Source organism: Drosophila grimshawi, unplaced genomic scaffold (assembly GCF_018153295.1).
Source record: "Drosophila grimshawi isolate 15287-2541.00 unplaced genomic scaffold, ASM1815329v1 contig_1377, whole genome shotgun sequence".
Lineage (NCBI taxonomy): Eukaryota > Metazoa > Arthropoda > Insecta > Diptera > Drosophilidae > Drosophila > Drosophila grimshawi.
In genome coordinates this window covers 11,729,502-11,756,663 of record NW_025062900.1, presented here as the reverse complement: position 1 = coordinate 11,756,663, position 27,162 = coordinate 11,729,502, and the positions used below count along the sequence as shown (strand labels likewise).

The 27,162-nt window shown below is 39.8% G+C and overlaps 6 protein-coding genes across 9 annotated transcripts; 4 read left to right on the top strand and 2 right to left on the bottom strand.

Annotated features, from left to right (window-relative positions):
* Positions 1-321: 321 nt before the first annotated feature.
* On the top strand, positions 322-7,091 carry LOC6562874. Its single transcript, XM_001988416.3, has 5 exons — positions 322-735; positions 4,511-4,984; positions 5,045-5,270; positions 5,692-5,996; positions 6,068-7,091. The coding sequence occupies exons 1-5, from the start codon at positions 534-536 to the stop codon at positions 6,187-6,189; spliced, it is 1,329 nt and encodes a 442-aa protein (XP_001988452.1). The 5' UTR covers positions 322-533; the 3' UTR covers positions 6,190-7,091.
* A 4,505-nt stretch (positions 7,092-11,596) lies between these two features.
* Positions 11,597-15,040, top strand: LOC6562875 (sialin). Of its 2 annotated transcripts, XM_032736004.2 has the most exons (6): positions 11,597-11,701; positions 12,861-13,096; positions 13,350-14,130; positions 14,226-14,512; positions 14,575-14,766; positions 14,829-15,040. In XM_032736004.2, exons 1-5 carry the CDS (start codon positions 11,662-11,664, stop codon positions 14,761-14,763), a joined length of 1,533 nt encoding a protein of 510 aa, XP_032591895.1. In that variant the 5' UTR covers positions 11,597-11,661; the 3' UTR covers positions 14,764-14,766; positions 14,829-15,040. The 2 variants fall into 2 exon arrangements, with proteins under 2 accessions (XP_032591895.1, XP_001988453.1); XM_001988417.3 differs by having other exon boundaries at positions 11,598-11,701; positions 14,575-15,040.
* A 464-nt stretch (positions 15,041-15,504) lies between these two features.
* LOC6562876 (5-methylcytosine rRNA methyltransferase NSUN4) lies at positions 15,505-17,173 on the top strand. The gene has a single exon (XM_001988418.3). The coding sequence runs from the start codon at positions 15,551-15,553 to the stop codon at positions 17,081-17,083; it is 1,533 nt and encodes a 510-aa protein (XP_001988454.1). The 5' UTR covers positions 15,505-15,550; the 3' UTR covers positions 17,084-17,173.
* A 186-nt stretch (positions 17,174-17,359) lies between these two features.
* Positions 17,360-18,826, bottom strand: LOC6562877 (general transcription factor IIH subunit 3). Its single transcript, XM_001988419.3, has 5 exons — positions 18,564-18,826; positions 18,320-18,500; positions 18,062-18,257; positions 17,578-17,996; positions 17,360-17,513 (listed from the first exon to the last, which is right to left on the bottom strand). Exons 1-5 carry the CDS (start codon positions 18,679-18,681, stop codon positions 17,441-17,443), a joined length of 987 nt encoding a protein of 328 aa, XP_001988455.2. The 5' UTR covers positions 18,682-18,826; the 3' UTR covers positions 17,360-17,440.
* A 119-nt stretch (positions 18,827-18,945) lies between these two features.
* On the top strand, positions 18,946-19,765 carry LOC6562585 (vacuolar protein sorting-associated protein 29). Its single transcript, XM_001988420.2, has one exon. The coding sequence runs from the start codon at positions 19,063-19,065 to the stop codon at positions 19,609-19,611; it is 549 nt and encodes a 182-aa protein (XP_001988456.1). The 5' UTR covers positions 18,946-19,062; the 3' UTR covers positions 19,612-19,765.
* Positions 19,721-26,829, bottom strand: LOC6562586 (adenylyl cyclase-associated protein 1). 3 transcript variants are annotated; one of them, XM_032735908.2, is made up of 6 exons: positions 23,089-23,470; positions 22,870-22,994; positions 21,563-21,926; positions 20,948-21,501; positions 20,371-20,891; positions 19,721-20,302 (listed from the first exon to the last, which is right to left on the bottom strand). In XM_032735908.2, exons 1-6 carry the CDS (start codon positions 23,433-23,435, stop codon positions 20,219-20,221), a joined length of 1,995 nt encoding a protein of 664 aa, XP_032591799.1. In that variant the 5' UTR covers positions 23,436-23,470; the 3' UTR covers positions 19,721-20,218. The 3 variants fall into 3 exon arrangements, with proteins under 3 accessions (XP_032591799.1, XP_032591801.2, XP_032591802.1); XM_032735910.2 differs by lacking the exons at positions 22,870-22,994; positions 23,089-23,470 and adding exons at positions 24,213-24,589; positions 26,168-26,179 and having other exon boundaries at positions 19,876-20,302; XM_032735911.2 differs by lacking the exons at positions 22,870-22,994; positions 23,089-23,470 and adding an exon at positions 26,769-26,829 and having other exon boundaries at positions 19,876-20,302.
* Positions 26,830-27,162: the final 333 nt, after the last annotated feature.

The window sequence follows — 27,162 nt, the reverse complement described above, 5'->3', positions numbered from 1 at the left end:
TTAGCAGAGGGCAACAGTTTTCACAAAATTTCTGATATGAGAGGGGCATAATAATTGTGCTGTGCAGACATGGAGCAGGCGCAATGCGACTCCAAGTTGGCCAGGCTCTGTGGAGCTAAATACGTAAGCAGGCAGTTGGATTCGTTCTGAGTTTTGCAGACGGCCGCAATTCTTATCAATGACAATGACGTAGATGGTGGTTTCTGTGTGCAGACAGAGACAGAGATAGACAGATGTTGCTGCGCTGGCCGTGTCTGCAAACGGAATTTGGGGCGATGGAACATTAAAAACTGTTGCACTACGCCAGTAAGCAGACAGTTCATTCAGAACCATCACAGCACGCGGAGCAAAGCAGCCAACAAGCAGCCTGTACTCTGAACCCCAACGGGCCAAACAGTTGAAGAAGCAGCAAATAGCAAACAACAAAAAGGGTCAAACCTGATCAGACCCATAATTGGGACACTGAGCAAACCCACTTAGTTTGTCTGTGTGCCTTGTGTATTTGTTATTTGTGTGTGTGCGTTTCGGGAATAATGCAGTTGCCATTGTCATTGTCAGCGGCCGGAAATGGGCATTGCTTGGGGCTGGGACTGCTGCTGCTATTTGTTGAACTGGCGGCAGCGGTGCCAGCATCTGTGCTCGCCCAGAATACGGAGCTATCCACCAATGCGAACAACAAGCTGCAACAGCAACAGCAACAACAGTTGCAACAGCAGCAACGGGAATTGCCGGCAGGTGAGTGTTAAAGTTCAATTTTTCCGAGTGCGTGGGTCTTGTTATATGTATGTAAATGTGTCTGTTTATGTGTGTGTGTGTGTTAGAGTAGCCTACGTCAGGCCAACTTGTAGTTAATGCTAAAGGTCATTCGAAAATTTCATGTTTGAAAAATGGACACACGTCCCATGGCCCCACGGTATTGTAAGTGAGTGCCGCATAAGTGTACAGTAAATACTCACTAAAGTGTGCAATTCTGTATTTTTGTGCAGGCCACAGCGGTTCACATCGCAAGCTTTAGTTTACAAATAAGTTTCGATTGATTTTTTATTCAACAGAAGCGCTAAGATTTAAGAAGTCTAAAATTGTGTTTTATTATGTTATATCTCCAAAACATGATTCCGATTTAAGTGCAAATGTTCTCGAATAGCAGTTTTCACAATGTAAATAGTTGACAAGAGCTTGATATCAAAAAATATATTAAACAGATATATGCTTCAAAACTAAATATATTTATATCTACAAATATTTAAAGTGGAAGATTGCAAAAAAATTATAAATATATTTTTTGTCATCTTTTTTCATACATTTTAAAAGACTGCTTTTAAATCAAACATACATATTAAAAAAAAAAGAAGTATGTTCTCTAATTTTTTAAAAAAAATTTTAAAAGATTTTACTTCATTTAAAAAAAAATAATGAATTAATAAAAATACCTTTAAGAGACAACGTTTTTTTTTTAAAACCAGCATACATATTTTAATTTATTATTATTATACCTTTAAGAGACAACGATTTTCAGATTGTGGAAAAAACATAATGAATATGTAATTTTAATTTTATAATATCAGTAATAAAGTACTGTACACAAAAATTGATTTCCATATTATAAAAGTACAGCTGATTTTCATATTTCTTTTCGAGTTCAAACTGGTGAATCGGGCGTTGATCTTCAGTGTGGCAAGCATACGAGTATTAAATCAATTTTGAACGCATTTTATGCCAATTTTATATGTAAACTAAAAATTGTATAAAACTCAATTCAGCTTAGTTGTGATTTACTGTACATATGCATATTTGTATGTGTGTGTGTCTGTAAGAAACTTGTAAGTTGAGCACATTAAGCAAAACGCCCACGCGCGCGTTTAAAAACCAGAAGGCAACGGACCACCTAGCATCCTGTCTGTGCTCTCATCTCCGTTTTGCCCCACCTATCGCAATATCCCGCCCGCTTTCCATTTTCCGCTGTTGGGCTTGCAGGAAATTGCGTAGGTGTTTTTGCCGCAGAGGCAGCTCGACAGCTGGTGAGCAGCAGCAAGCAGCAAGCAGCTTGTAACTCAGTCGACTTTAGGCAAAAGATATTTTTTGGTGCTGTCATTGTTGTTGTCAATGTTGTAGTTGTAGTTGGGTGTTGTTGATGTTGCTGCTTTGCACTGCTCGGCGAGCTGGCTTATTGTAACATTACAATCATTGCGAGTCATAATACAAATGGATATGGATATACACACATACAAACACACACACACACACGTATGTTAATACGTGTACACACACCTACGCAATGCGTGGGCGGCTGCTGCACAAAATGGCGGACAGCCTCCTTGGTATGCAAGTGGGGCGTGTGTGTGTCACTGTGTGTATGTATGTGTGTGTGTGTGTGTGTATGTATGTGGGCGCGATTTCATTTCTATTTTTAGACTTTGAGTGGAGCAGCCGTTTTTGCCGTTTGCTTTTTGCTGTGTTGTTTTTTTGTTTTCGTTGTTGCCCTGACGCCATTTGCCTTTCTTTGTGTTGGTTTGCTTAACATTTTCAAGGCTCGCTTAAAAGTATGCAACACATTTTTGTTTGCCGTCAAGTCGCCAATAGAGCTCAAATATCTGAGGCGTTGTCGCATATTTCTTGCTTTTTACAGCAGCAGCGGGACATTCTTTATGTATTTATATATCAATATAATAAATACATATTTAAATATATATACGCCTTGTCTTTGATTGTTGCGAAAGTAGCCGTTGTGGTTTCAGAAAATAATCATTGAAGCTTGTCAATTGCAAAGTCAACGCCATGGTTGACCGCAAAGTAAAGTTGGCTTTGGCTGGCCATATTTTCATTTTGATGTCGCAAAGTTTCCATATGCCATTATTATTAAGTTATTTTCAGGCCGAAATGCCTGCGGACGTTAATTGTGTTGTTGCCAACTTGCTTGAGCTTGATTCTTGTTATTCAGAGCAGCTGCTAGCCCTGGCCAACCACGAGAACAAGGGCCTCCAGCCACAGGCCACCGCAATCACAACTCTGTGCACAACTGTGCGTGTGTGCGTTTGTGTTTTATGTGTGTGAGTGTGTGTGTGGCAAAAATTGAAGAGCAAACAACTTGTTGATATTTTTACAGTTCACTGAATATTTTCATGTTAGGAGCGACAACAAAAACAACACTCGAGGACAATGACAACGCGTAGGACGACGTCAGCAAACGTCAGCGCATATAATTTAGTTGCCTGTTTTATTTATTTATGTATGCCCCGCTAGCACTGCTGCCTCCCAGTGCACAATTTTTCTCGCCGGAGGACATCCAGACGAAACTGGGCAGGGAACGAATTCATTTTTTATGTATATATGTACATATGTTCTTGTTTTTTTTTCTCTTACTTTCTTGTTTCATGTTGTACACATTTAGCCAAGGCTCAAGGCTCATGACGGAGCTCTTAGCAGCATTTGACAAGGCAAACATATGGTCAAGTTGCTGACAACGGGCACCATAATAAAATGCTTATGGAAACTGGGTTACTTTAAATGAAGGCCACAATGTACCTAAAAGCTTATTAGCCCAATATATATTTATTGGAAATGTATTAATATCGCATGCAGCTTTCACTCAAACGAGTTAATAATGTAGTCCAAGACAAATCAATAAGTTTGAAATAAAAATTTCTGAGGAATTAAATGTATTAATATTTCATTCAAAATGATAAAGGAATTTCCATTCCATTGCAATCGGTTTAGTAATGACATATAGTTTGGAATTTTTAGGCAGATAAATATGGGTTTTTATCGCTGGTCTTTCCAAATGCACAATGATCAAGCATATTTACGCAATTTTTATTACTGAGCGTAGTATGTACAAGCAAATAAATCATTGTTCATCAATTGTTTACCACTTGACACTCCGATTGCACAAATTGTTATCATAAAAATCAATTGAAAACACCTCTCAACAATATGGTGTGCTGAAAAGATAAACCAGGTCACAGGAAAATCCCCATAAAAATGTGGAGCGTTAATCGAGTTGTCCCATAGAAAAAAAATTGAATATAAAACACTTCTGATATGTCTGATAACCGTTTGGGGCTTGGGGCGATGGACATGTGCGTTACTCATGACCATTTTCGCATGGCAGTTGGTAGTTAGTTTTGCCAAGTGTTAACTCAACTTTAATTGCTGGATTATCAGGTCCAGCTAAGTCAATTCAATTAGCGTTTCCGCAACGCTGTCGCTACAGCAAATATGATTAGGGATAATGATGTCAATGGGTATTAGTTGTTATGGGGGAGGGGGAATAAACCAACTCAACTGATATTGCATAAACATGACTTTGACAGCGCTAATAGCAATTAGCAATGCTGGCGATAATAAAAAAAAAGGTAGAGAAGGAGAGAATATGAAACAAATTATGGTGGCCAGCTTGGCTAATTGCATTTGGCCTCCGCCGTTTTATTGAATCAAGCAGCCACATAAATTGAAATTCGCAGCGACGCCTAAAAGCACGCAACAACAAATTACATTTAATTTTCTATTTCAGTGAAACGAGGGGAGGATGTGACGGCATCCAGTGCGACCATAGTCCCATCAGCCGATAAAAAGTCAAGTCCGGAAATTGTGCCCGCTACTTTTAGCAACTCACCGGCCCGCAGCGTCCCCAACGGCGAACAGTCGCAGCAGCAGCAGCAGCCTCTAGGTGGTATCTATGCCCTACCAAGCAATGATGAGATACTTGCTGCTGTCGCCGCTGCCACCCATAGCAATCAGATGGTGCAGAGTGAGCCGACGGCTCTGGAGGAAGCGGTGGCCAGCTCCACAATGCGCAAGCGTGGCATTAACTATGAGTATAATCCGTATATGGCCGTTCCGGTTAACGATTATAGCAGCGATGTGCCCAGCGGTGTTTGGACCGATGATTATGAGCCCGCTGCGCCCATCAACTATAACGGCTATAATAACTATAACAATGAGCGGGAAATGCAGGAACTGGATGACTATGTGCCAGAGCGACATGGTAAGTACCATTTTCATAATTCAAATTCTCGCTTTAACTAGAATGTCTATCTTATCGCAGTCAACTCACAAACTGGTCGCAGCAAGGCCTATGATAATCTACAGAATCTGCTGAATGCTGAGGCCTATCTAGAGAGTATTCCGCTGTCGGTGCCACTTACCTATGCCAATCGCAATTACAACCTGGATGAGCGCAACAAGCGTGGCATCTACTATAATGCGGCTGCTGCTAATGCTCCCAGCGAGAATATCAATCTGAACAAGTATCGTCGCTATGGAGATATGCGGTATGTCTGAATTTTATCTTAAATACCATAGAAATATTTTACATTATACAATTTTAAAGCTTACACATATTCAAATATCTTCAAATTATTTGCTTAGCTGATGAGAGTACTGGGGAACCTTTAGGCGAATAAATGACTAAATAAAAGCAAACAAAGTCATATAAAATATAATTGTTTAGGGGGCTTTAATTGAGAGTTCTTTTTGCAGAAAGTTTTCAATTGTTTTTAGGTAAATATGTTTCTTTTAAAAGAAATCCCTTGTGTACATTTTGGAAGGCAAGCAAATCTTAAAGGATAGTTGAAATTTTATATTCTCGATTGCATACACATATAATTTAACTTATTTAAAAAATGTATGAGCCACACAACTGCCATAATAATAACCAAGTAACTTTCATTGCTTTCTCCCTTCCTTGCACAGTCTTAAGCGTGACGCCACCAAACTGACACCAGCTGATATGCTAGCCCTCGTTGCCCTGGTTGAAGCCGGTGAGCGAGCACGCAAGGAGAGTGATGTGGATAGCGCTGTTTCTGTGCCCCTTGTAGACGCTGAGGAACTGGATTATGTGCCTGCTGGCAGCTGGGTGGATGCGCCCCTACAGCAGCAACAGCAACAACAGGCGTCACCCGCTCTGGTGGACTATTATGGCGTGCCCGTGGACGCGCAGGTTGTGCCCAAGTATGAGTATGTGCCACGCCCACAGAAATACGTTGCCAGCAACAGCCGTAAGTGTATCCTTGAGCATAGTAAGTGAAACTATATACTGATTGCTATATTCCATTCACTCACTTTTCAGGCTTTGGCTCCTCCAAGCGATTCATGGTGGCCAAGAAGAAGCGTTCGGTTAACCAGAGCCAGTACATGAACGAACCGGTGGGCGAACGTGGTCCCAGCTATTATGGCGAGAAGTTCTACTAAAGGGCCCGAACGATACTTAAGTAGAACAAGCCAACGAGAAAGAGAGAGAGAGAGAGAGAGAGAGAGAGAGAGAGATAAAGGATAATTGGAAAAGAGAGAGCGAGAAAAGAAAATAAAAGCTTTTAAGCTGAGCTTTCCATTTTTATTGGTAACCCTATTCGAAGAGAAACTAAAATTCCCAATAAATTTATCGTTGCCCAAGTTTGCAAATAGAAATAAATAAATACAAGAAAATTACAAAATATTGAATTTAATGAAAAAACAAAAGAGTCAATGTCAAATGCAATTTTTGAATTTGAGAAAGAAAATTAAATATATCTATGCATATAAAAATATGAGTATTGTATTGTCAAGAACATAATCAAAACCGATGTTTTTAAAACACTTACAACAGGGTTGACAGAATTTGTCCAATGCGAACTTACCTATGCCTAAACTAATCTAACTTCGATTATACCTAACCTTACTTTAATCAATGTCAATGTCTATGTCAAGGTCTTTGACCCCCAAAACAAACTGTACAATTAAACCAATGAAACGCCAACACTATCAGTATATAGTTGTCTAATATCAAAACTAGAGGCTTCCCAAGTAGTACAAAAAGAAAACTAAAAAAAAAAACGTAAAAACGAAAATACTATTTAAAATTGAATGAATCGTTTATCTACAAACAAAAACAATCGATAGATACGTATGATAATTACTTTAAAATGAGCTCAGCGGCAACAGATTGTCTGTCAATTTGCTTTAAGTGTTTTTTAATTTTTTTACAAGGAGGAGGCGCCATTACACTGTACTACACTATTTACACTATTTACTGAGTGAATAGCAACAACTTTTATGCAGATGCAGATGTTGTCTAACAAACTATTTAAAATATCCATGCAACTTAAAATGATATATTAGCATTTATATATATATATTTATTATTTATAATAATCGAAATATATGTATACAATTATAAAATTATGCATACTATTTGTCAAAAATTAAGTGGCTCAGCGCATAACATATTGAAAATATACTATGCCGGTTTAAGCAGCGGCGTACGAAAACGCGTTTATTTATTTTAATGAAAATTGTCTGACTGTTTTATTGAAAACATTGAATAATGAAATATATATATATATATATGTATATATATATACATATATGTATATATGTATGCATACTTATACATACTTATATACACATTTATTTCAAAGTATATTAAAAATTATAAATAGCTAAATACAATGTGTGCGTCTAACATACCATAATACTTATAAACACTCGAAAGAAATTACATATACAATTTTGAAATATGTATTTTTTCATTGGGTCATCAACAAATATTTTGGCCTTTTATTAATATGTTATCGTATATTATGCGAGCTTAATTTTTATTAGTTTCACATATAAAACTGATTTATGATTAATTTCAATAAATAAAAATATCTTTGGTTTGAAAAACCTCAAATTAAATGCTTTTATTATTTATTAAGTGGTTGATACAGATAAGTAAAATTTCGCTATTTTATTTGCGATATTCGCACAGTTTTTGACTGCTGTTAGTTCTATAACAGATTAATATGTTTATCAGCGAGTATTAAATACGTCAAAATTATGCATGCAGCTGCCATTTTCTCAGCACTATTCAATCAATAAACTGCCTTTTCAAGAAATACTTATTTTTGATCGATTTTTGGCAACAACAAATCTAATTAGATTTCAGATTACTATCACTAAGCCCTATGATGTTATTATTTAAGCAAGCTATAACCATGGGAAAGAACAGCCTTAGGATACTCACCGGTCTATTGACAGGACACTGTAGACTAAGAAGTCACCTAACTAAACTAGGTATATATAGTAGCGATCTGTGCAGGTGTTGTGAAAGAGAGGAGGAATCCTCGATGCACATCCCAGCAGAATGTGTCGCCTTAACTAGAAGAAGGCATAGCATCCTAGGGATGCATGTTTTGAATTTCAGAGGGAACTGGGGATGATGGAAGGGGGCACAATAGATCGAGTAAGTCGCGGTAAGTAAGTTTAATAATAATATTTTACTTTATAATAATAATGTTATTATTAGACATTCTCACAACTCGACACACTAGAAATAAAATATTGGCATGCAAAGAATTTTAGCTTGTCATAAAAATAACATTCGATAATCCCATTTTAATTGCTGCCAGCACACTCCTATATCTGTTTCTGTTTCCAAATTGAAACTGTTGTATCTTGGCCAATAATTGTCCAAAGTCCGAATTTCTGTTGAGTTCTGTTCTGTTTCTTACTGCTATAAATATTAAACTATAAATATGTAATAACTTCCTGCCTATAACTGAGTTATTAGACAGGCGCCATGTACTTAAATATAGACAATTCAATAAATGACAGTGTTGATTTGTGTTAGTTGTTCCATAAAACAATGACGTCACAAATGGCGCAGCAAAAACTACGCACGACAATATTTACAGTGAGAATCTACATCGAATTTTGATGTGGCATATTTGGATTCTGTTGTCAACCAGACAGTAACGAAGACTCGGAGATGTCTGAAAAATACCCTGGAATATAAGTTTTAATTGCTCATAACATCGAAACATAATATTTATGATCAATAAATATGATTATAATGTATTGTAACTATACAGATACGGGTTACTTACAAAAAAAGTAAATTATTATTATAATTAATGCACTGAAGTCAGAACAAAAGCGCCAACATTTATAGATGCGTGAGTGATATACACTTTCTACGTAATCTACCCATTGATAAAATTATAGTCTGAAATTGACAATTTTATTGTCAACGAACATTGGAAATGGAGTAAAATAAACGAAAATTGGCAGGCAATTCAATGAAAGGCAATTAACAACTAAACGAAATTAAATAGATGGAATGAAATATAAGCATATATACGGTTTTTATTGAAAGTATGTGCAGAAATCTAATAAAAACCAATTAAACTGTCTATAAGCGGAATACACGCGTAAATATAAATTGATAGAATTGATATGTCTTGAATTATACCAATATTAATGCTGTACCATATTTACAACTTCACAATAGAGCAGCATCCATCGAGGCATAGAACGCACCATCCATGTCCACGTCCCAGATCCACCTATTGTCGGAATTGGAGAAGTAATGGCCCATAGAGCCCGTCACTACACAAACAAAAAAATAAACAAAAAATGCATTAGAATTAGCTAAAGCAAATGAATAAATAACTATGTTGCTGACTGACTGTACGAATATGAAACACACTGCAACAGGAAACTAAGAACAGCACCTACATTTACTTAGAATATAACACCCAACAAAAGAAACTCTCGAATATTTGAGTGTATTCAATATTTATATTGGCAATTCATTTTGACGAGTACGGCTTCCAACTACTCACAGAGTATGTATATTTGTATATGCTCCCTCAATATTCCATATGGAAACAGGCTGATAAAAAAGCAAATAAAAAGACGAGAACAACAAAAAATATAAAAAATAAAGCAAACATTGGACAAGAGTGGCAAACAGCAACGACAACAACAATTGAATCCATTAATATTTATTTCTATATATATGTACGAGCTTAGCTGTCTACCAAATGCCGACCAGCAGTTAAGCAGTCGGGGGACGACTGCCGGGGGGGGAATACTGGCAACTGGCAACTCCCGTACTGAAGTGTTGACGCATTTGCATACATAATCATTACGGTGGAAAACTGGGCCAGCATTTCAGTTGATCTGTTGGTAAATAAGGAAGCAGATAAATTAAAGTTGTACAAATTTGCACTTTAACATAGAACAAAATATATTTCAAAATTAATACCGAAAATTTAGTTTTGTATAAAACTTACTATACAACTTTCTATAAAATCCAACAGCCTGATGGCTAACTGGAAAAATACGCACCTTGTGCTAAATTTCTATGATCATCAACAGCAGAAAAAATGTTAAATATTTCACTATTGTTTACAAAATATCTCTTATTAATACAAAACAAGATCAACCATTGAGTAAATGATCACATTCTGTATTTGTTTACTCCAGGTTTATTTATAAATGTGTACTATTTGTTGCTGAACATAAGAATCAAATTATTTAAAGCTCCATATGCCCTCATATATATCCACATAAAACTAAAATAAAACCGTTTAACTGATAAACACACGCTAAATGATTATTAAATTATTAATTTGCACCTCTACAAAGTCTGGGAGTCAGTAAACTAACCGCTAATTGTTAGCACAAATTGCTTATTAAACTAGTAAATAAGCTAGAGCAAAATTGATAAAAAAAAAAAAACAAAGTGGTCAAACAAAAACAAGACAAGTTTTTTGTAAAGAAATATGTTTTCTTTATTTGGATGGACATGATGATTAGACAATTTATATTTATTTTATGCACGCGTTTTGAATGCCTAATTAAGTGTGCTACAAATCGGCGAACTTTTAAACCAAGCAATTGGTTCAATAAAAATTGGGTAAACGCGAAGGGAATTTCTAGTATTTCATTTGTACAACTGAATTATTTATTTATAAATATTCACCTACAGTTATGTTGTATAACATTTGGTGAGCCATTCACGAATATCAAATTGGAATTATATAATATGTAATATGTGCGATTAATAGATTTTAATCAACATGTTTTAGCATGCCGAAAGAAGAAGACCGCATTTAGCCAAGACAACAACCTAACAGCTTGTTTAGCCTGGACCACGGCAACCAAGTTGAACGAATTTGAAATATTTTGTGGAATGTGGCAGCTATGCTTACATGCTTTTGTGGAATTCACAGTATGACAACAAAATGTTTGAGCGAAAACTTGTCGATACAAGACAGATACAGCCAAAGGTACGCGCAAGCCAACAGGCACGCACTCTCTGCACGTTGGACCCGGCACTCCACCGAGACCCAGTGTCGACGCTGAAACACACTGACAAAAAACACAGAAAACGATGTGTTTATTTCACAAGCTAAAACAAACTAACAAAAATCAATAGATTGTAATCTCGTTGTTCGCATTTAGAAGAGTTCGTGAAACATTTAAATATATTTTTAAAATTCTGAACATCATTACGTAGCGCAGTTATTCATATTCGAAGTTTTCAAGCTTTTAACTATCAGCTTATCAGGGCATAAAAGTTCCAGGAAAGAGCATGGAAGCATGAAAAAAACAAATCAAATCAGTCTGCTCTGCTGGACAGCTTTTTTCGCTCAGTGTGTTGTGTATGAAAACATGCTCTTGAAATGAGAATGAGAAAAAAAAACACGAATTTTACCGAAAATATGAAAACTGCGTCGTGTTGCGTTACGTCGCGTCGTCAGAAGCGGGAATCCAGCAATGATTTTAGTTGTTGAGCAGCTGCCTCTGGCAAAGCACGCGTCGTATTTAGAGTTTGCTGTTGTAATAGTTAACAGTTTGGCCAGATAGAAATAATTCTTATACACTTAAATAAATAATTTAAAAAACACTTTCGAAATGGTGGAGGAAGTGCCTGCCAAGGGCAGTATCTTGGGCAGTAAGTGGGCAAAGAGAATCAAAACCAGCTAAAAAACCAAATATAAATGTGGCATATTGCATGAGGCATAATTTCACCAATGCAATAGCCGAGTGCATCATCGAGTGCAAGTGCAACAAGTGTTGTTGGGGCTGTTTGGATTGTTAGCCTGATGCAACTATTGGTTATATTTTGGAAATCGTTCAGCCCAAGACATGTTTGACCTCAAATACCGCCCAAAGGTCGTGCGCGTGTGTATTCCTGTTTATATATATATATACTTGTATGTGTATATATCATTGTGTGCGTTTATATCTGTGTCATATCCTGTCAGTTCAATATTAGGCGGGACAACCTACAAATTTTTATTATGGCTTTCCATTTGGTTTGGATCCTGTCTTTGTCCAAAACAAATGATTTAACATTGGCAGCTGGGCCTGTGCCTAAGGTCATTTGGATGTCAATGCGATTGGCAAAAATATTCTCGTTACTTGACGTTTGCCAAAATACACATTGTGTCAACTTACCTAGGCCAACAAATGAATATGGAAATTTATGTGCGGATTTAGCTAGTATAAATAAATGGCTGAAATGTCTTTTTGTCCTTCTGTTTTGGCTTGTATCAAATTATATACCAAATGCTTATCATTAAGTACTGCTATAAATTTGTTTACCTAAGCTTTTACTTTCATAATTTGATTGCATTTGGCTTATGAAAAATTTATGTATCTTTTATGCTGAACTTGTATTGAATTTGTATTTGTACTTTATTTTCATTGTTCTTTACGAATCCTTTGGAATATTTTTAGTCTACTTTTTTCGGTATTGGTTAGCTGATTAGCTAAGTACTTAGCTGCAAATCGCTGTCAAGATTAGACTCCCTTATCCAAACCATAAATAAAGAACTTGGAAACTGTTTTAATTTGCACTTTTGCGATAACGACTGAACAATTAAGAAATGTTAATGTTTTTTTACCATCAATTTGTCGCCGTTCTTTGGTCAAACCCGAATATGAACTTGAAAATAAATATCATACAAATGTCAATTTTCTTATCAGGGAGCAGCGACAATTACGACGTCGTCTGCCTCAAACGATGGGCTTAAGTGGCGGTGACCAATCCCAAAAACCAAAAATAAATAAAAAACACGAATTAATCGACTTGTGATTTGCATTTGTAGAACTCGTGCCCGCACGCTATGTGCTCGCTATACTTGGATCCATTGGCATGGCCATTGTCTATGGCCTGAAGGTGAATCTTAGTGTCGCCATGGTTGCCATGGTGAACCACACGGCTATCCACATGCATCAGGAGAAAGGCAGCGGTAACCACAACCTCTTGAATGCCACCAAAATTGTGGATATTGAGACATGCTCGCCACCCGGTGATGCCTCCAATGTAGCGCCCAAAGTTGAGGTAGGTATCATCACATTAAGCAAAATATATATGCCATAGAAATTGAAATTACTTTTTATTATTATTAATGTCTTAAAACTTGACAAACCAAAAAATATTTTGCTATAACTTTGCAAAAATAATAAAGGCGTTTTCCTAGCTACATAAATGATATTTAGAATTCTGTTCGAAGATTTGTTAACAAATTATTGGCTATATCTTTTTCCAATATTTGATCCATTTTGAAAGTAAATTCATTCAATTGTCTTCACAGGATGGACCCTTTGCCTGGAGTGAACCGCTGCAGGGCACCCTGCTCAGCTGCTATTTCTGGGGATATCTTGTCTCGCAGATACCATTGGCGCATGTGGCTGAGAACTTTTCGGCAAAGTGGGTCATGTTATTTTCGGTGTTCATCAATGTGGTCTGCACCCTGTTAACACCTATCTTGACCGAGGCCCATTACGGCGGATTGATTCTGATGCGTGTACTGGAAGGCGTGGGCGGAGGAGCCTCATTCCCGGCGATGCATGTGATGATTGCTTCGTGGGCACCACCCAGCGAACGTATGGTCATGTCCACCATCATCTATGTGGGCACATCAGCTGGTACGGCACTCTCCATCTTGTTGGCCGGCGTCTTGTCCTCTTCCTGGGGCTGGGAGTCGGTGTTCTATGTGATGGGCGCATTAAGTTGCATCTGGATGGTGTTGTGGACAATATTAGTGCAGGACAATCCGAATAAGCAGCGATTCATTAGTGCCGAGGAGCGTCAAATGATAACCAGCTCATTGGGAACCGAATCAAAGGTCGAACATCATCCGAAGGTGCCATGGGGCAAGGTGTTCAAATCGGTGCCATTCTGGGCCATCCTCATTGCGCACACATGCAACAACTTTGGCTGGTATATGTTCCTCATCGAGATTCCGTTCTACATGAAGCAGGTCCTCAAGTTCAATGTGGCCAGCAATGCGGCACTCAGCGCTCTACCCTATTTCCCCATGATCATATTCAGCATTATCCTCGGCAAGATTTTGGACACTCTACAGTCAAAGGGTAAGTGTAAATATCTTTACTCCATATATATTATTCACTATTCAATATGCACATAAATAATCCCTTCTAATATATGCATATATATATTCTTTCAGGCAAGGTAACCACGACCTGCGCCAGAAAGACTGCAACTTCTATCTGTACCATTATACCGGGCATATGTCTGCTGATCCTCTGCTATATTGGCTGCCGTCACTATGAGGCCGTTTTCGTCATGTCCGTTGGTATTGTTGCTATGGGCGCCATGTTCTCTGGCTTCTTGTCCAATCACATTGATATTGCACCCAATTTTGCTGGCACTTTGGTGGCGTTAACCAACACAGCTGCCACCTTGCCTGGTATTATTGTGCCCCTGTTCGTTGGCTTCGTTACCCATGGAAATGTAAATATTACCTGCTGTCTGCAATCTATAAGTCAAATTGTAATCTTTAATTGGTATTGTAGCAAAATATTGGAGCCTGGCGTATAATCTTTTGGGTTACGATCATTTTGTTTGCGATTGAGTTCTTGGTCTTCGTCATATTCGGATCGGGTGCTGAACAGTCATGGAATCGATCGGAAGCCGAAAGCGAAGCAGATGCTAAGGATGAGAAGACACCGCTGAAAGATGTTAAGGCACCACAGAAGGCATAAATTGTAATCTCGTTACCAAGGATTGAATCATATAACAGAATTTAATTTGAATGACTTTTGAATAGTTCAAGCACCGAACTGTCTGGAAACTGGACTGTAAATACTACAAATACAAATTATAGTTTTTAGTTATCCTATAATAATAAGTATACTATTATTTGTGCGCGTCTGTAGACACTTCTTCAATGCATACCCGCCTGCAAATGTACTTAAACCCGACAAGAATTCAAAAGCTAATCTTTGTAAACACCTTAATAAAATGAAATAGTAGAATCTATGAGTTTTTCTCTTGTTTCAGATTTTCGGTATAAAATTTTGGTCTGCCGTTAAATTTAATTCTACTACAAAGTGAAAAATAGATCCATAACAGAGATCTACTGATTAAATTAAATAAAGTTATTTTACTTAAAAAATGCAGCTTTTTCCTACAGTTGAATCAAATGAAACAAAAATGCATTATTTGCTCTAATATTCAAAGTCGATTTATTACATCCGTTGGTAAAATCTTTTTGCTTATCAACCTAGGCGATAGGCCGTTATCGATAACATCTGACATTCGTATTCCATCGACTTAATCGAATGTAAATATGTAAAATTAAATCTAATTACTTAATTCAAATCAAAAAGTCATAACTATTTTATATATTGTATTTTGCAATAGTAATAATACTATAAATCCATTAAAACAAAAATAAAACAAATTAATTATTTTAAATTTGAAACAGCGCTAAGAGCGACAACTCTGACCCGAACAACTTGTTTGTAGTGAAACTGCCGGCTGTGGAAAATGTTGAAAATACGCAACATTTGCATGCTGCAACGACGCTGGAAGAGTGGCAAACGTCGCTGGAATGTGCTGCAGCACAAGAAGAACAACTGCGATCGGGCGTTGGACAGTTTCGATGATTTCTACGGCTCTGTTTATGGCGGACGATGGAAAAATATGCGTGCGGCATTGCTAACCGAGCACAAATATGTTGCCATGGTGAACAATTTCGGTGACACGGAGCAGACATGCAGCATGCTAGAAATGGACGGTGCCATCAACATCAAGTCACTCATTCAGCTGGCAAGGGAGCGTCAGGAGAGTGGAGAAGTTGGTGGGGGCGAAGGCGGAGAATTAAACCTGGCAACGCGTGCTCATTACGACATCGATGGCAAGCTCGATGCGTTGGTGAGAAAGCAAGAGGAACGCGAGGTGGCCGCCATATATCCCAGCAGTGCGTCCGAGGATGGACACGTTCCGCCACAGCAATTGAAATACGATAAAGAAACTAAAAAAGATGAGCTCGAAACTGAGACGGAGTCAACGGAGTTTAAGCAGAGTTTGACGCGTGCCTTGGAGGAGGATGTGCAATTGGATGAAAGTCGCCTGGTGGATCCACAATTCGGCACTGGCGGCCTCTATGAGTATGTGCCCGCTAACAGGATTAAGGGCATGGAGGATTGGGTGGCCGAATCCGAGCATTATAAATACTACCAAACTAACGTCGATTTTCCACTCATCATCGAACCCGACGCCACACTTCAATATCCCGAGCACTTGGCCATCTACACCTACGAGATGGGCAACTGTGCCGATTTCAAGCCGCCCCGCCAGTGCCTGACTGGAGTACTCTCACATTTTCTTATGGATGGGGCGTCAGTGCTGCCGCCGCTATTCCTCCAGGTGCAGCCGGGTGAACGTGTGCTAGATGCTTGTGCAGCACCCGGTGGCAAATCGCTGCTGATGCTGCAAACGCTGCATCTGGATCAGCTCGTGTGCAACGATGTGCAGGAGTCGCGTCTAAATAAACTACGCCATGTTATGCAGGAATATCTGTTCGACTATAAGCAACGCTGGGCGGGCAAACGTTTGATCTTCAGTCATAACGATGCTCGGAATTTGGATGAGTATGGCAGTTACGATAAGATACTAGTGGATGTGCCCTGCACCACAGATCGGCATGTGCTCATGCATCAGGACAATAACATATTCAAGCCGACACGTATCAAGGAACGTCTACGCATTCCCGAGCTGCAGGCGGGCATATTGGCCAATTGTCTGCGTTTGCTCAAGCCGGGCGGCAGTCTCGTCTATTCCACGTGCTCGTTGTCACCGGTGCAGAACGATGGCGTCGTCCATATGGCGCTGCAGAAGGTCTTCACCGATCATGGCATTACCACTCGCATCAAGGATCTGAGCCAGCACACCGCTCTCCTTGGGGATATCTATAGATTTGAGCAGCCGAAGGGCTTGAAATATGGTCAAATGGTTTTACCCTATTTGCCTGCCAACTTTGGTCCAATGTATTTCAGCAAAATTATGCGAGATACATGAACACTTACTAGTTAGTAATACAAAAATATGAAAGTCATTAAAGGACATTTCAACATTTCTTACAAATATAAAACTTTTATGTTTGGCGTGGGAAGATTGAAATAAATAGTATATTTTGAAGAAACCATTCCCAGCCCAAGGTATTCCTAACTTTAGTGTCACTTACTTTTACCTGTATCTATCTAAACTAATCTCTTAGGGAATCTACAGCTTCTAGCTCTAGTTCGAGTTTGTGCATGACGCATCTTAACTAGATATTTAAATAAGTCATAGAAATCTTAGAATACTTGTTTATTTCGTAATTGTAATAATTTGACAGTTACGTACAAAGATTGAACCCGAGTTGTGAAAATTGGATCACATTTGTTTCTCAGTCTTCTTCTTCTTCTTGGGCTTAATGGGCAGTGGTCCCGGCGTCTTGAAGATGGTACTAGAAGAATATAAATGAGAATAATAGTTGCTGAATGGTATTTGTTTGCCTAAATAATACTCACTGGCATGTGGTGCAAATGGGACTGTATTTGCAGAATACGGACAAGCAGACGGAGCAAACGTAGCCAATATCGATGAGCTCACGATGACAAAAGCAGGAGGCGCGATAATCCACCTTTGGCGGCGGTGGCAGCACCAATTTGTGACGCATCTGAGGCGATGGCATGAAGACCCACAGCAAGTACTGCAGCAAACCATCCAACTGGGTAACCTTTAGGAACTGTCCACTGGTGATATCACAGCCCTGTTGCAGCAGGCTCAGCGTCTTGTCCAGCGCACACGCGTCGATCACAATGCTCAGCTTTTGAGCCGTAAAGAAGACATTCATGTAGGTCATGTACTGGGAGGCGCACTCATTGCTGCCCGTCAAGACCAAAATGCGCGAGTGCATCTTGACGCCAGCGGCAACATTGCGTTGCAGCTGCCACAGCAGAAGAGTATTTATTACAATGGAGAAGAATAATCAGTAAGTGGTTGGAAACATACGCGAGATATGTAGCACAGGGCCATGGACATGCTGCCGGCAAGCAGACTTTCGCAGGGTGAGCTCAGGCGTGGCGCATTCATTAGTATGCTGCCCAATTGCTGCTTCACTGTCTTCTCCACCAAACTGAATGCTTCGTACTGGCCATCAATCGGGCGCAGCTCCACTTGCCGGCCGGGCAGCGGATAAAGAAAGTCGCTAAAAGTAAAATACTTTATGACTATTATCAACTCGTTAATCTTTAACTTAGGCCCGCTTACGTTGCATGATGTGAACAGGATATGACAGCCAGTTTATTTTGCGCCTTCTGCATGAGATGTGCATTGCCAAAGGCGATGACTGCCTCCAGGATTTGTGTGAGATTTTGTGGATTTTGACGCACAATGTGCTGTGTGGGATTCGTGTCCAGCACTATGGCCAGCAGATCAATGCTAGCCTCAGCTGCAAGTGTATACAATTAGTTTGAATTATTTTTTATTTAACAGTTTGAAATGTATTAAATACCTTCTTTATTTGCTGCTACTTCCGCTGCGTCCATTTTCGCCGGCAAAACAAAGCGCTGACCGCATTCTGCAAAGCATTTATAAGATTTCGTCAAAAGAGCGCGCAATGTGAGTAGCATACACCAGATGACGTCACATGCACTCAACGCTCTCGCAGTTGCCTCTGCAGAATAGCTAATTGTGCACTACTAGTAAGTCGTAATATAAATATTGACTTTTATTTCGTTACACATTCTGTCATCAAGTGTTCTATATATCTTAAACAACAGATAATAGTCTTAACACATGACGTCATTCAATGACGTTACCTTCTTTTGGTTGCTCATGCCAGGGCTGTCATAGCGTACAATTGGTTTTGCCATTCGCCTGTATGCGCTTACATTGTGAACAGCTGTTCTTGTCAGCACTGAAATTTTTGCTGGGCGTTTCACCAATTTTTGTTGATAATTAAATCGTTTAAAGATTCGGTCTAAGAAACGGGAATTTAACGCAGGCATAAAATGCTCGTTCTAGTACTTGGAGACTTGCACATACCACACCGCTGCAGCAGTCTGCCGGCAAAGTTCAAAAAGCTACTTGTGCCCGGTCGGATTCATCATATTTTGGCCACCGGAAATATCTGCACAAAGGAATCGTATGATTATCTTAAATCGCTTGCCACCGATGTGCACATAGTGCGTGGCGATTTCGATGAGAATCTCAGCTATCCGGAGCAAAAGGTTGTGACGGTTGGACAATTTCGCATTGGTCTGTGCCACGGTCATCAAGTGGTGCCCCGTGGTGACCCAGAGGCATTGGCACTGATCCAACGCCAGCTGGACGTGGACATACTCATAACGGGGCATACGTACAAGTTTGAGGCGTACGAGCATGGCAATAAGTTCTACATAAATCCGGGCTCAGCAACGGGCGCCTTCAATCCGCTGGACACGAATGTGGTGCCTTCGTTTGTGCTGATGGACATCCAGAGTACGACGGTGGTGACCTACGTATACCAATTGATTGGCGATGAGGTCAAAGTGGAGCGCATCGAGTACAAGAAGATTTAACCGAGTATTAGCAGAAATTCATTCCTCACTAATCCGATCTGTTTTGATCTTGGGCTTAAAAACGACATACAAATGGCATAAATAATGTATAAATTAAAAACACGTTTCCTTTTTTTATTTAATAAAAAATGTTTAAATTTTATTTAAATAGAATATAAAAGTTTTGTTTTTGCTTGTTTTTCTGATGATCTCGATTTCTCTTACATGCATAGGGTGCAAAATTATTAATTGTATAATTTAATGAAAAGTCTGCTCTAAAATGTTTGAAAAGTTTCGTGCATATTCTCATTAATTTTAATATATAAATACAATTTTGGAGTCTCGTTTGCGTTACGCCGTTGTTGCTTTTCTGCATTATAAAATAAATAATGTTTGTTTCGAATACTATTTTTGCTTTTAGTTTAGCCAGCAGCAGAAATTTGGCAACGATTTTTTAAATTCTCGTACGGTGAAAAAAAAACCATAAATACACAAATACGAAAATGTTGTGCTTAAAATTAATTATATAGCTTGCTGCAGCTCCATCAATACAAGTGTGGGGGAAGTGGAGGTTGTGTCTTCAAAAGCAAATCGACGTCGCTCATGGGATTCCTGCCGCTTGAACGCATTAGCCAAGGCTGTCCACGCACACAGTCTTGAGGGTTTTGCCATTGATAAAGGTCTTGTACTGCTCCGGCATGGCCAGTTCGGTCTGCAAATTCAATTGATTAAAATAAAATGTTCTTAATTTACTATTTCCACTTCAATATTCCGACTTACATAGTCACCATTTGCCTCGGGCAAAAGTATGTTCATCTCCGATGATTTGGAGCTGACAATTTCAACGCCCAGCGAATCCTTGGACAAATACATTTGACAACCATCGGTCTTATCAATGGACACAGTTGGCACCGAGCCCAACACCTGCATCTGAACGCTCTGACAATTGACAAACTCAACGGAGGCGACAACCGATTCGAACAGCAGCGAGCACTTTTTGCACGAGTCGAACACAATGTTATTCACCTTGCCCTTGACGGTCAGAGTGGAGCCCTCGCAGCGGAACATGTAAACCACATTGTTCATTTCAGCGTTATCCACGAGCAGACCGCTATTGTTCTTCTGATACTCAATTAGCCACTTTTTGCCATCGCGCGTAAAGACGGGCTCTTTGGGGGGTGCAGGTCGTCCAGCGGCGCCTCCTCCGCTGCTGCTGCTGGCTGGCGTCTTAAAGGGTGCGGGGCCAGTGCGCAAAGATGGATTTTTATGCGTCTGCATTTCACCCGTTACCTTCTTCAAATCTACAGAAATAAATAGTTTAGTTGAAGAAGCTGATTTAAATAATTCAATTGCGTACTCTTAGTAATATCGGCGCCTTGATTGATTTGGGCAAAGAGCGCGCTGCGTTCATCGCCACCAGCGCTGTCCAGCTTCAATGCGCTCAGATCTAGTGGGGGCGGTGGTGGTGGCATACCACCGGGTGGTGGTGGTGGTGGTGCACCACCGGCAGCTGGGGCCGCACCCTTGCCGGACCACACCAGGCCCGTGGTGTGATACTGCTTAATGTAGGCCTGCAGTTCGGTCAGCGTTTGGATCCAGGCGCGTGCCCATTCCACATGCTTGGCATCCTTCTCCTTCCACTCCTTGAGCACACGATTCGTATAGAACTGGCCCGCATCGTTCATCTCCTTGACATGCGGTCCGGGCGTCGGCGATACACAGACCCAGCCCAGCGCCGGTATACTCTCGCTAATTGCCGATAAGTGATTGAAGAATGCGGAGGAGCGATGCTTCTCACGGAAATCCTGAATGGCGCTGATTTGCGTCGATGTTGGCTGCAACAGTTCCATTTGCTTTGGTTGAGCCGGCTGAGCGATTTGCGTAGCCAGCTTCACATAACGCAATTGGGCGCTGTAAAATCAAAAGTTATCAGAATGAAATGCAAATGCAAATTGCATTAAAAGCCACTCACTCAAAGGCAGCCTTGACAAATTGCGCATGCTGGGCCACATCGCCGCCAATTTTGGCCGATAACGCCAGATATTGGCTCAGCGGCCCGGCCACAATATCCTCAAAGCCGGCGACACTCATGTTGTTGCTGAGAGTGGTTGGTGCGAGATCTGCTGTTAGTGCTGGTGGTGTTGGTGGTGGTGGTAGCGGTGGTGTTATAGACAGTTCTGCAACTGGTTCGGTCTGTGACTGCTGCTCCGGTTGTGGCTGTGGCTGTGGTTGTATAAGCGTGTGTTCCAAGCGATCAACTAGCGTTTCCAAGCGTTCACAGATCCTCTCCAAATGCTCAACGGCAACCGTGGGCTTTGATTCCGTATCGTTGTTATCTGCGCAACAGCAAATCAGTCAATCAATTATATGTTATGTCACATTGATAGTTTTATTTCTATTTTCAAGTTGAAAGTTGTGCTTTTGCTTAACTCCAAAAAAAGAAATCAAAATGTGCGTGAAAAATGCAAGCGTATTTCTAAATATATATATAAATATATACACAAACAAATATTTTGTATATATCTATAAAGAAAAAAACAAAACAATCCACACCCAGTAAAAACGTCTATTAAAAAAAAAAGAGAAACAACAACAAATTATATACAACTAGTTGTCGGTTGTAATTGATGTCATCGCACAAAAAAAAGACAATGAATCATTGGCAACGACGAACGAAAAATGCAAATGCAAATTGTTGAATGATCAGTTGATGCCAATGATCATGATGATGATAACAAGATAATCGCAGTCCACAAGAAAACAAAATTGACCAAAATACATTCAAGTTGTGCACTTACAAAAGCAGTGAGATAAAATTACATATATTCGGCCAAGCCAAACAATTTGATAACCCTCACAATGATTGTCGAGACATGAGTCAGCCTAAAGCCAATTAAAAATAGTAACTATTATAAAAAATGTTTGTTTCTTGTTGATAATACTTTTGGAGCTGTGATAAGCAAAATATTACATTATACATAATTTTTCAGGTGATTTGATATGAATTACAATTGGATTACTAAATTTATAATCAGAGAAAAATGTAGTAATTGAAATAAAATAATTCGATATTCAGGAAAATAGTTGTAAGTGGAGAAAACATCTTTTTATGCAAGAAAGTACTTATTAATTTGTAATGGGTAAATACAACAACAGAAACGAGAACTTTTTCGAAAACTGGGCATGCAAAAAACAACAAATGGAGTAGTCTAAAACCACACACACACAGAGAGAGAGAGAGAGAAAGAGAGAATTTGAGAAGGTGGAATCATCATTTACCACGGACAGCCACGCTGTGCTCCACGGCGGCGTGGGCGGCGCGCAACAGTTCCGTATAGAGTCGCTGACGTTTCAGCTCCAGCTCATCGCGTCCCACAGGAGTGACGGGTGGTTCAATGCAGCCGCTGCATTCGAAAACAACAACGACAAACAACAATAACAAACGACAGTTAGAAAGAGGAGTCACACAAATAACATGCGATAGAGAACGCGTCGTACTTTTCATTGAGTCGCTCATCATCGAACCACGAGGGCAATCCGTGGGCAAAGGCCAGCGTCTCCGGCAGCATGTCGCCCTCAATGTAAGGGGCACACATGCTTTCCCGCTTGGGCGGCGGCAGTGAGTCCGAGAACACCTCATCGTCATCGCCCAGTGAGCCGTTGTTGTTATTGTTGCAGTGATTGGCCAGCAGCAGGAGCGATGTATCCGGTTCAATGATTTCCGCTCGTGTGCTGATGTTGACCTTCTTCTTGATCGAGTGATGCGTCGAATTGTGGCGCGACAGGCAACTCTTTGTGGGCGCATGTTGTGGCTCCTGCTGAGGCGGATGCTGTTGCAGTTGCATCTGCTTTGGCTGCTGCTGTGATGCGGCACCAGCACCAGCACCAGCAGCAGCAGCAGCATCATCGTCATCAGTCGTCGCACTGGTCATCGATGCGGGCGGCGCCGTTGAAGTCGATGAATGGGTCGATCGCAACGTTGGCGACAATTCTAATTCAATGGCTGTGGAGATGCGACACAAAGCGCATATTTGAACTTAATACATATACACAATAATAATAATACAGGGAACAACTAAACCGTTAAGCTAATATGGATTACAAATGATCTCAGTTAGTAACTTCCTTCCAATTGTTGAGCTTACAGAATCTGTCTCTTAGTTGAGATAGTAAGTTAAAACAATAACTGCCTCAAAATTCTCACTAAAAAGTTTAAGCTTTTAGAAAGAGAAATTTATCTTAGAATATAAATGTATTTGGAATTGAACTGATCACATAATGTGCACATAAAAATAGTTGTCTACACTTAAAATGTACACACGACATATTTGTAAGCAATTTAAGGATTACAACTAAAGAATAAGGTGCTCGTCTATGGCCATTTCTAGAGTGAGGCAAAAAGAAAATAGTGAAAGAGGCACAGGTTCTCTGACCATTTGACAGCTGTTGATGGAACCCGAACTCAGGTGCACAGTAATAATAATAATAATGGCACACACAGCGTGAAGTAATGCTCCCAATTGGTGCAGAGCATTACGTCAATGTGTCCTCGTTCTGTGTAGACTATAAGGCTAGGATAGATTTTGTACTTATGTATTTAGTGCAAATTTGTTTGTGAATACCAGTTTGGGCCTCAACATCAACGTCAACGTCAAACTCAGCTGGCTCTGCTGGCTCCGGTTTGTGTTCGATGACGGGTTCGAGTTCGGTTACGGGTTCAGCTTCAGGTTCAGGTTCAGGTTCAGGCTCTGACTTTGGCTCTGGCGCCGACACATTGCCATTTACTTTGGCAACCGTCTCGTGCTCGTGCTCGTGCTCCTGCTCCTTCTCCTCCGCCTCCACCTCCTGCTTTGCCTCTGATTCGTTGTAATTTGGGCTGGGCAGCTGTTCGTTTGTTTCAGCGTCGTTTTTATTATGATTATCCTTGTCCTTGTCCTTATCCTTTTTGGCTGCTTTTGGATTTGCACGACAACATGAGAACATTTTTGCGGTCTATGCACTTTAAATATGAACGGTGTAAGTATGGAATTTATTTATCACATTCAGATTATGCAATTTCCGCTTTCTTTCAAACTCATTCTCGGTTACAACAACAACAACAACAACAGCAGCAACGATGTTGACGACAACAGCAACAACATTGCCGACACAAGCAGCCATACAAGAAATTTTGGTTAGGCGTATGACGAAAGCCGTAAACGAAAAGAAATTAGCTGGAAAAGAAAAAGAACCACTCCTTAGAGGTCCCGTCCCTATATATATTTATCTATATATATATTTATATATATATGTAGCGTATAACGGATGTCTGGTCTGTATACTATATGCTCATCATTTCACACGCACTTGAACGCAATGTTTTAATTCGTTTCGAGAGAAACCAAAAAACAAAGTTAGCAAATTAAAGCACTTTTCAATGTTCAAGACTAGCACCCAACTGGGTCAAACACACGCACACACACAAACACACACGCAAGCAACACACCCCGAAAAGGGCAGCAGCAGCAGGAGCAGCACAGCGCGCACGCACAGGACTCGGATATATCTGTGAGCGATGGCAGAGCACAGCGCACAGCGGGATAGCATTTCGCTTAACAGCACAATGTTAAATCGTTTGGCAATGTTAGCGACAGAGAGTTAGGCAGGCAGGCAGCATAAGCTTGGCTTGCCCAATTTGGCAGTGCTTGCTAAAGTTTTGTGCGAGCAACTCGAACTGATTAAATGATGAGCAATGAAAACGAGACAAACGAAAAAAAAATTGTTGCTTTCATTGGTGCACAGGGTCAAAAACAGCTGAAGCTGGCTGCACTTGGGGAGAAAGCTTCATGGTGGCGGCCATGGCAACAACAACAATGCGCGACAATAGAGAGGACAGGTGGGATAGAGAGATAGAGATAAAGAGAGGCAGAGCGCGCGCGCGACAGAGAGAGAGAAAAGCTGTGCATAGCTGTTGTTTTTGCATTTGCAGCAGACAACGCAGAGACGAAGCCAACAATGAGTTTATTGCACTTTTGTATTGTTAATGCATTTAGCTTACAACAAATAATGAGCAATTAGAGTGAGAATCCGTCTTGTCTTGTGCGCTTACACAACTTTCGCTCAGCTCAGCTATGCTCTGCTCGCAGCGAAGACGAGTTCTTCTTGTAGGATGTTGCTGTGGCTCGTCTGTTCTTTTGTGGTCAAATGCATTCAAATGCACACACACACGCACGCACACAGAGCAGATTAAATATCTGCAGCTGTGGTACCGTTATGTGCGGCACTGATCGTCTCAAATAACAATTAATTAGAAATTAAAGCTGCATACAACACATACAAATATGGTAAAAACGAAGAAGTAAAAGAAAATAGATAGATGTATATATACATATATATATATATATATAGATACATTGTTTATCTATATATGAGTGGTTCTTTTTTGTTGCTGATAGTGTGTTTTTTTTAGCCATCTTTAATTCCATACATACATACACATACACATGCATATATCAGGTTTGCTCAGTCTTGCGTAAACTTTCTAGAGTGGGAGTGAGTCAGAGCGACAACAACAATAACAATATGTAAAGCGACAAACAGCTGAGAAATTCTGGAAACTCTGCACTCGACTTGCGATACCCTACTAATAATATATTAAATGTTGCACATTTGTTTGGTTGCGCATTTACAAATGGTCAAATGGAAAATGTACATGCTTATATGAAATCATCATTAAAAATATACCAAAGTGAATACACGTACAAGCGCACAAATTACATTAGTATGTATGCGCGTATGTATGTGTATGTATTTAATTTAACAAACAAAAAATGATTCACATAAAAATAGCCAGAATATCGAAATGGCCCGAATAGCCGGCTATGCGACACACAGCTGTCTCTTGTCCTCGAACACTTCACGCCCACACACACACACATATATATATATATACAATATGCATGTATTGCGGGCCATTTTAAAATCCAGACAGCCTGTCCGCCGCAGGAACAAACTGTAACCCCACCCATAGTGATAGCAACGCAGCCGGCACTTTTACGCTGTTCTGCGCTTGCAATAAAACATTTTGCCTTACACGTACACATACATATATTTTTACGCACATTTTGTTTGGTTTTAAGAAAAGCACAAATAAATACATCGGAGCACAACACAACCACAAACGGTTATAATTTACTTACCACAAAATTGTAATTGTAGTGATGAACTTGTTAATCACCAATTTACCGCTGCAAGCGAACAGTTGTGTGCGAAAAATCAACGACGAGTGACTAATTTTTCGCTCGTTCATTTGTCTAACATATGTTCTTAACAGCATTTCAAATTTTGTCTGTTATTAACAGGCAGCTGTCAGTGTTGTCGGAAATACTGCCGTTAATAATTTGAATTGTATTAAAAGAAACATTTCTCATCACTATTTAGCTGGATTATTATTTTGTTGTATTCGAATTTAAATCATTTAAATTAAAACCACAGAATTAACAACGCCTAGCATGTCCATAACAGAGCTATAAAGTGTTTATCGAATGTTATCGAACTTGCTCATTTGGCACATTTAGCAAAATGTTAAAGCAT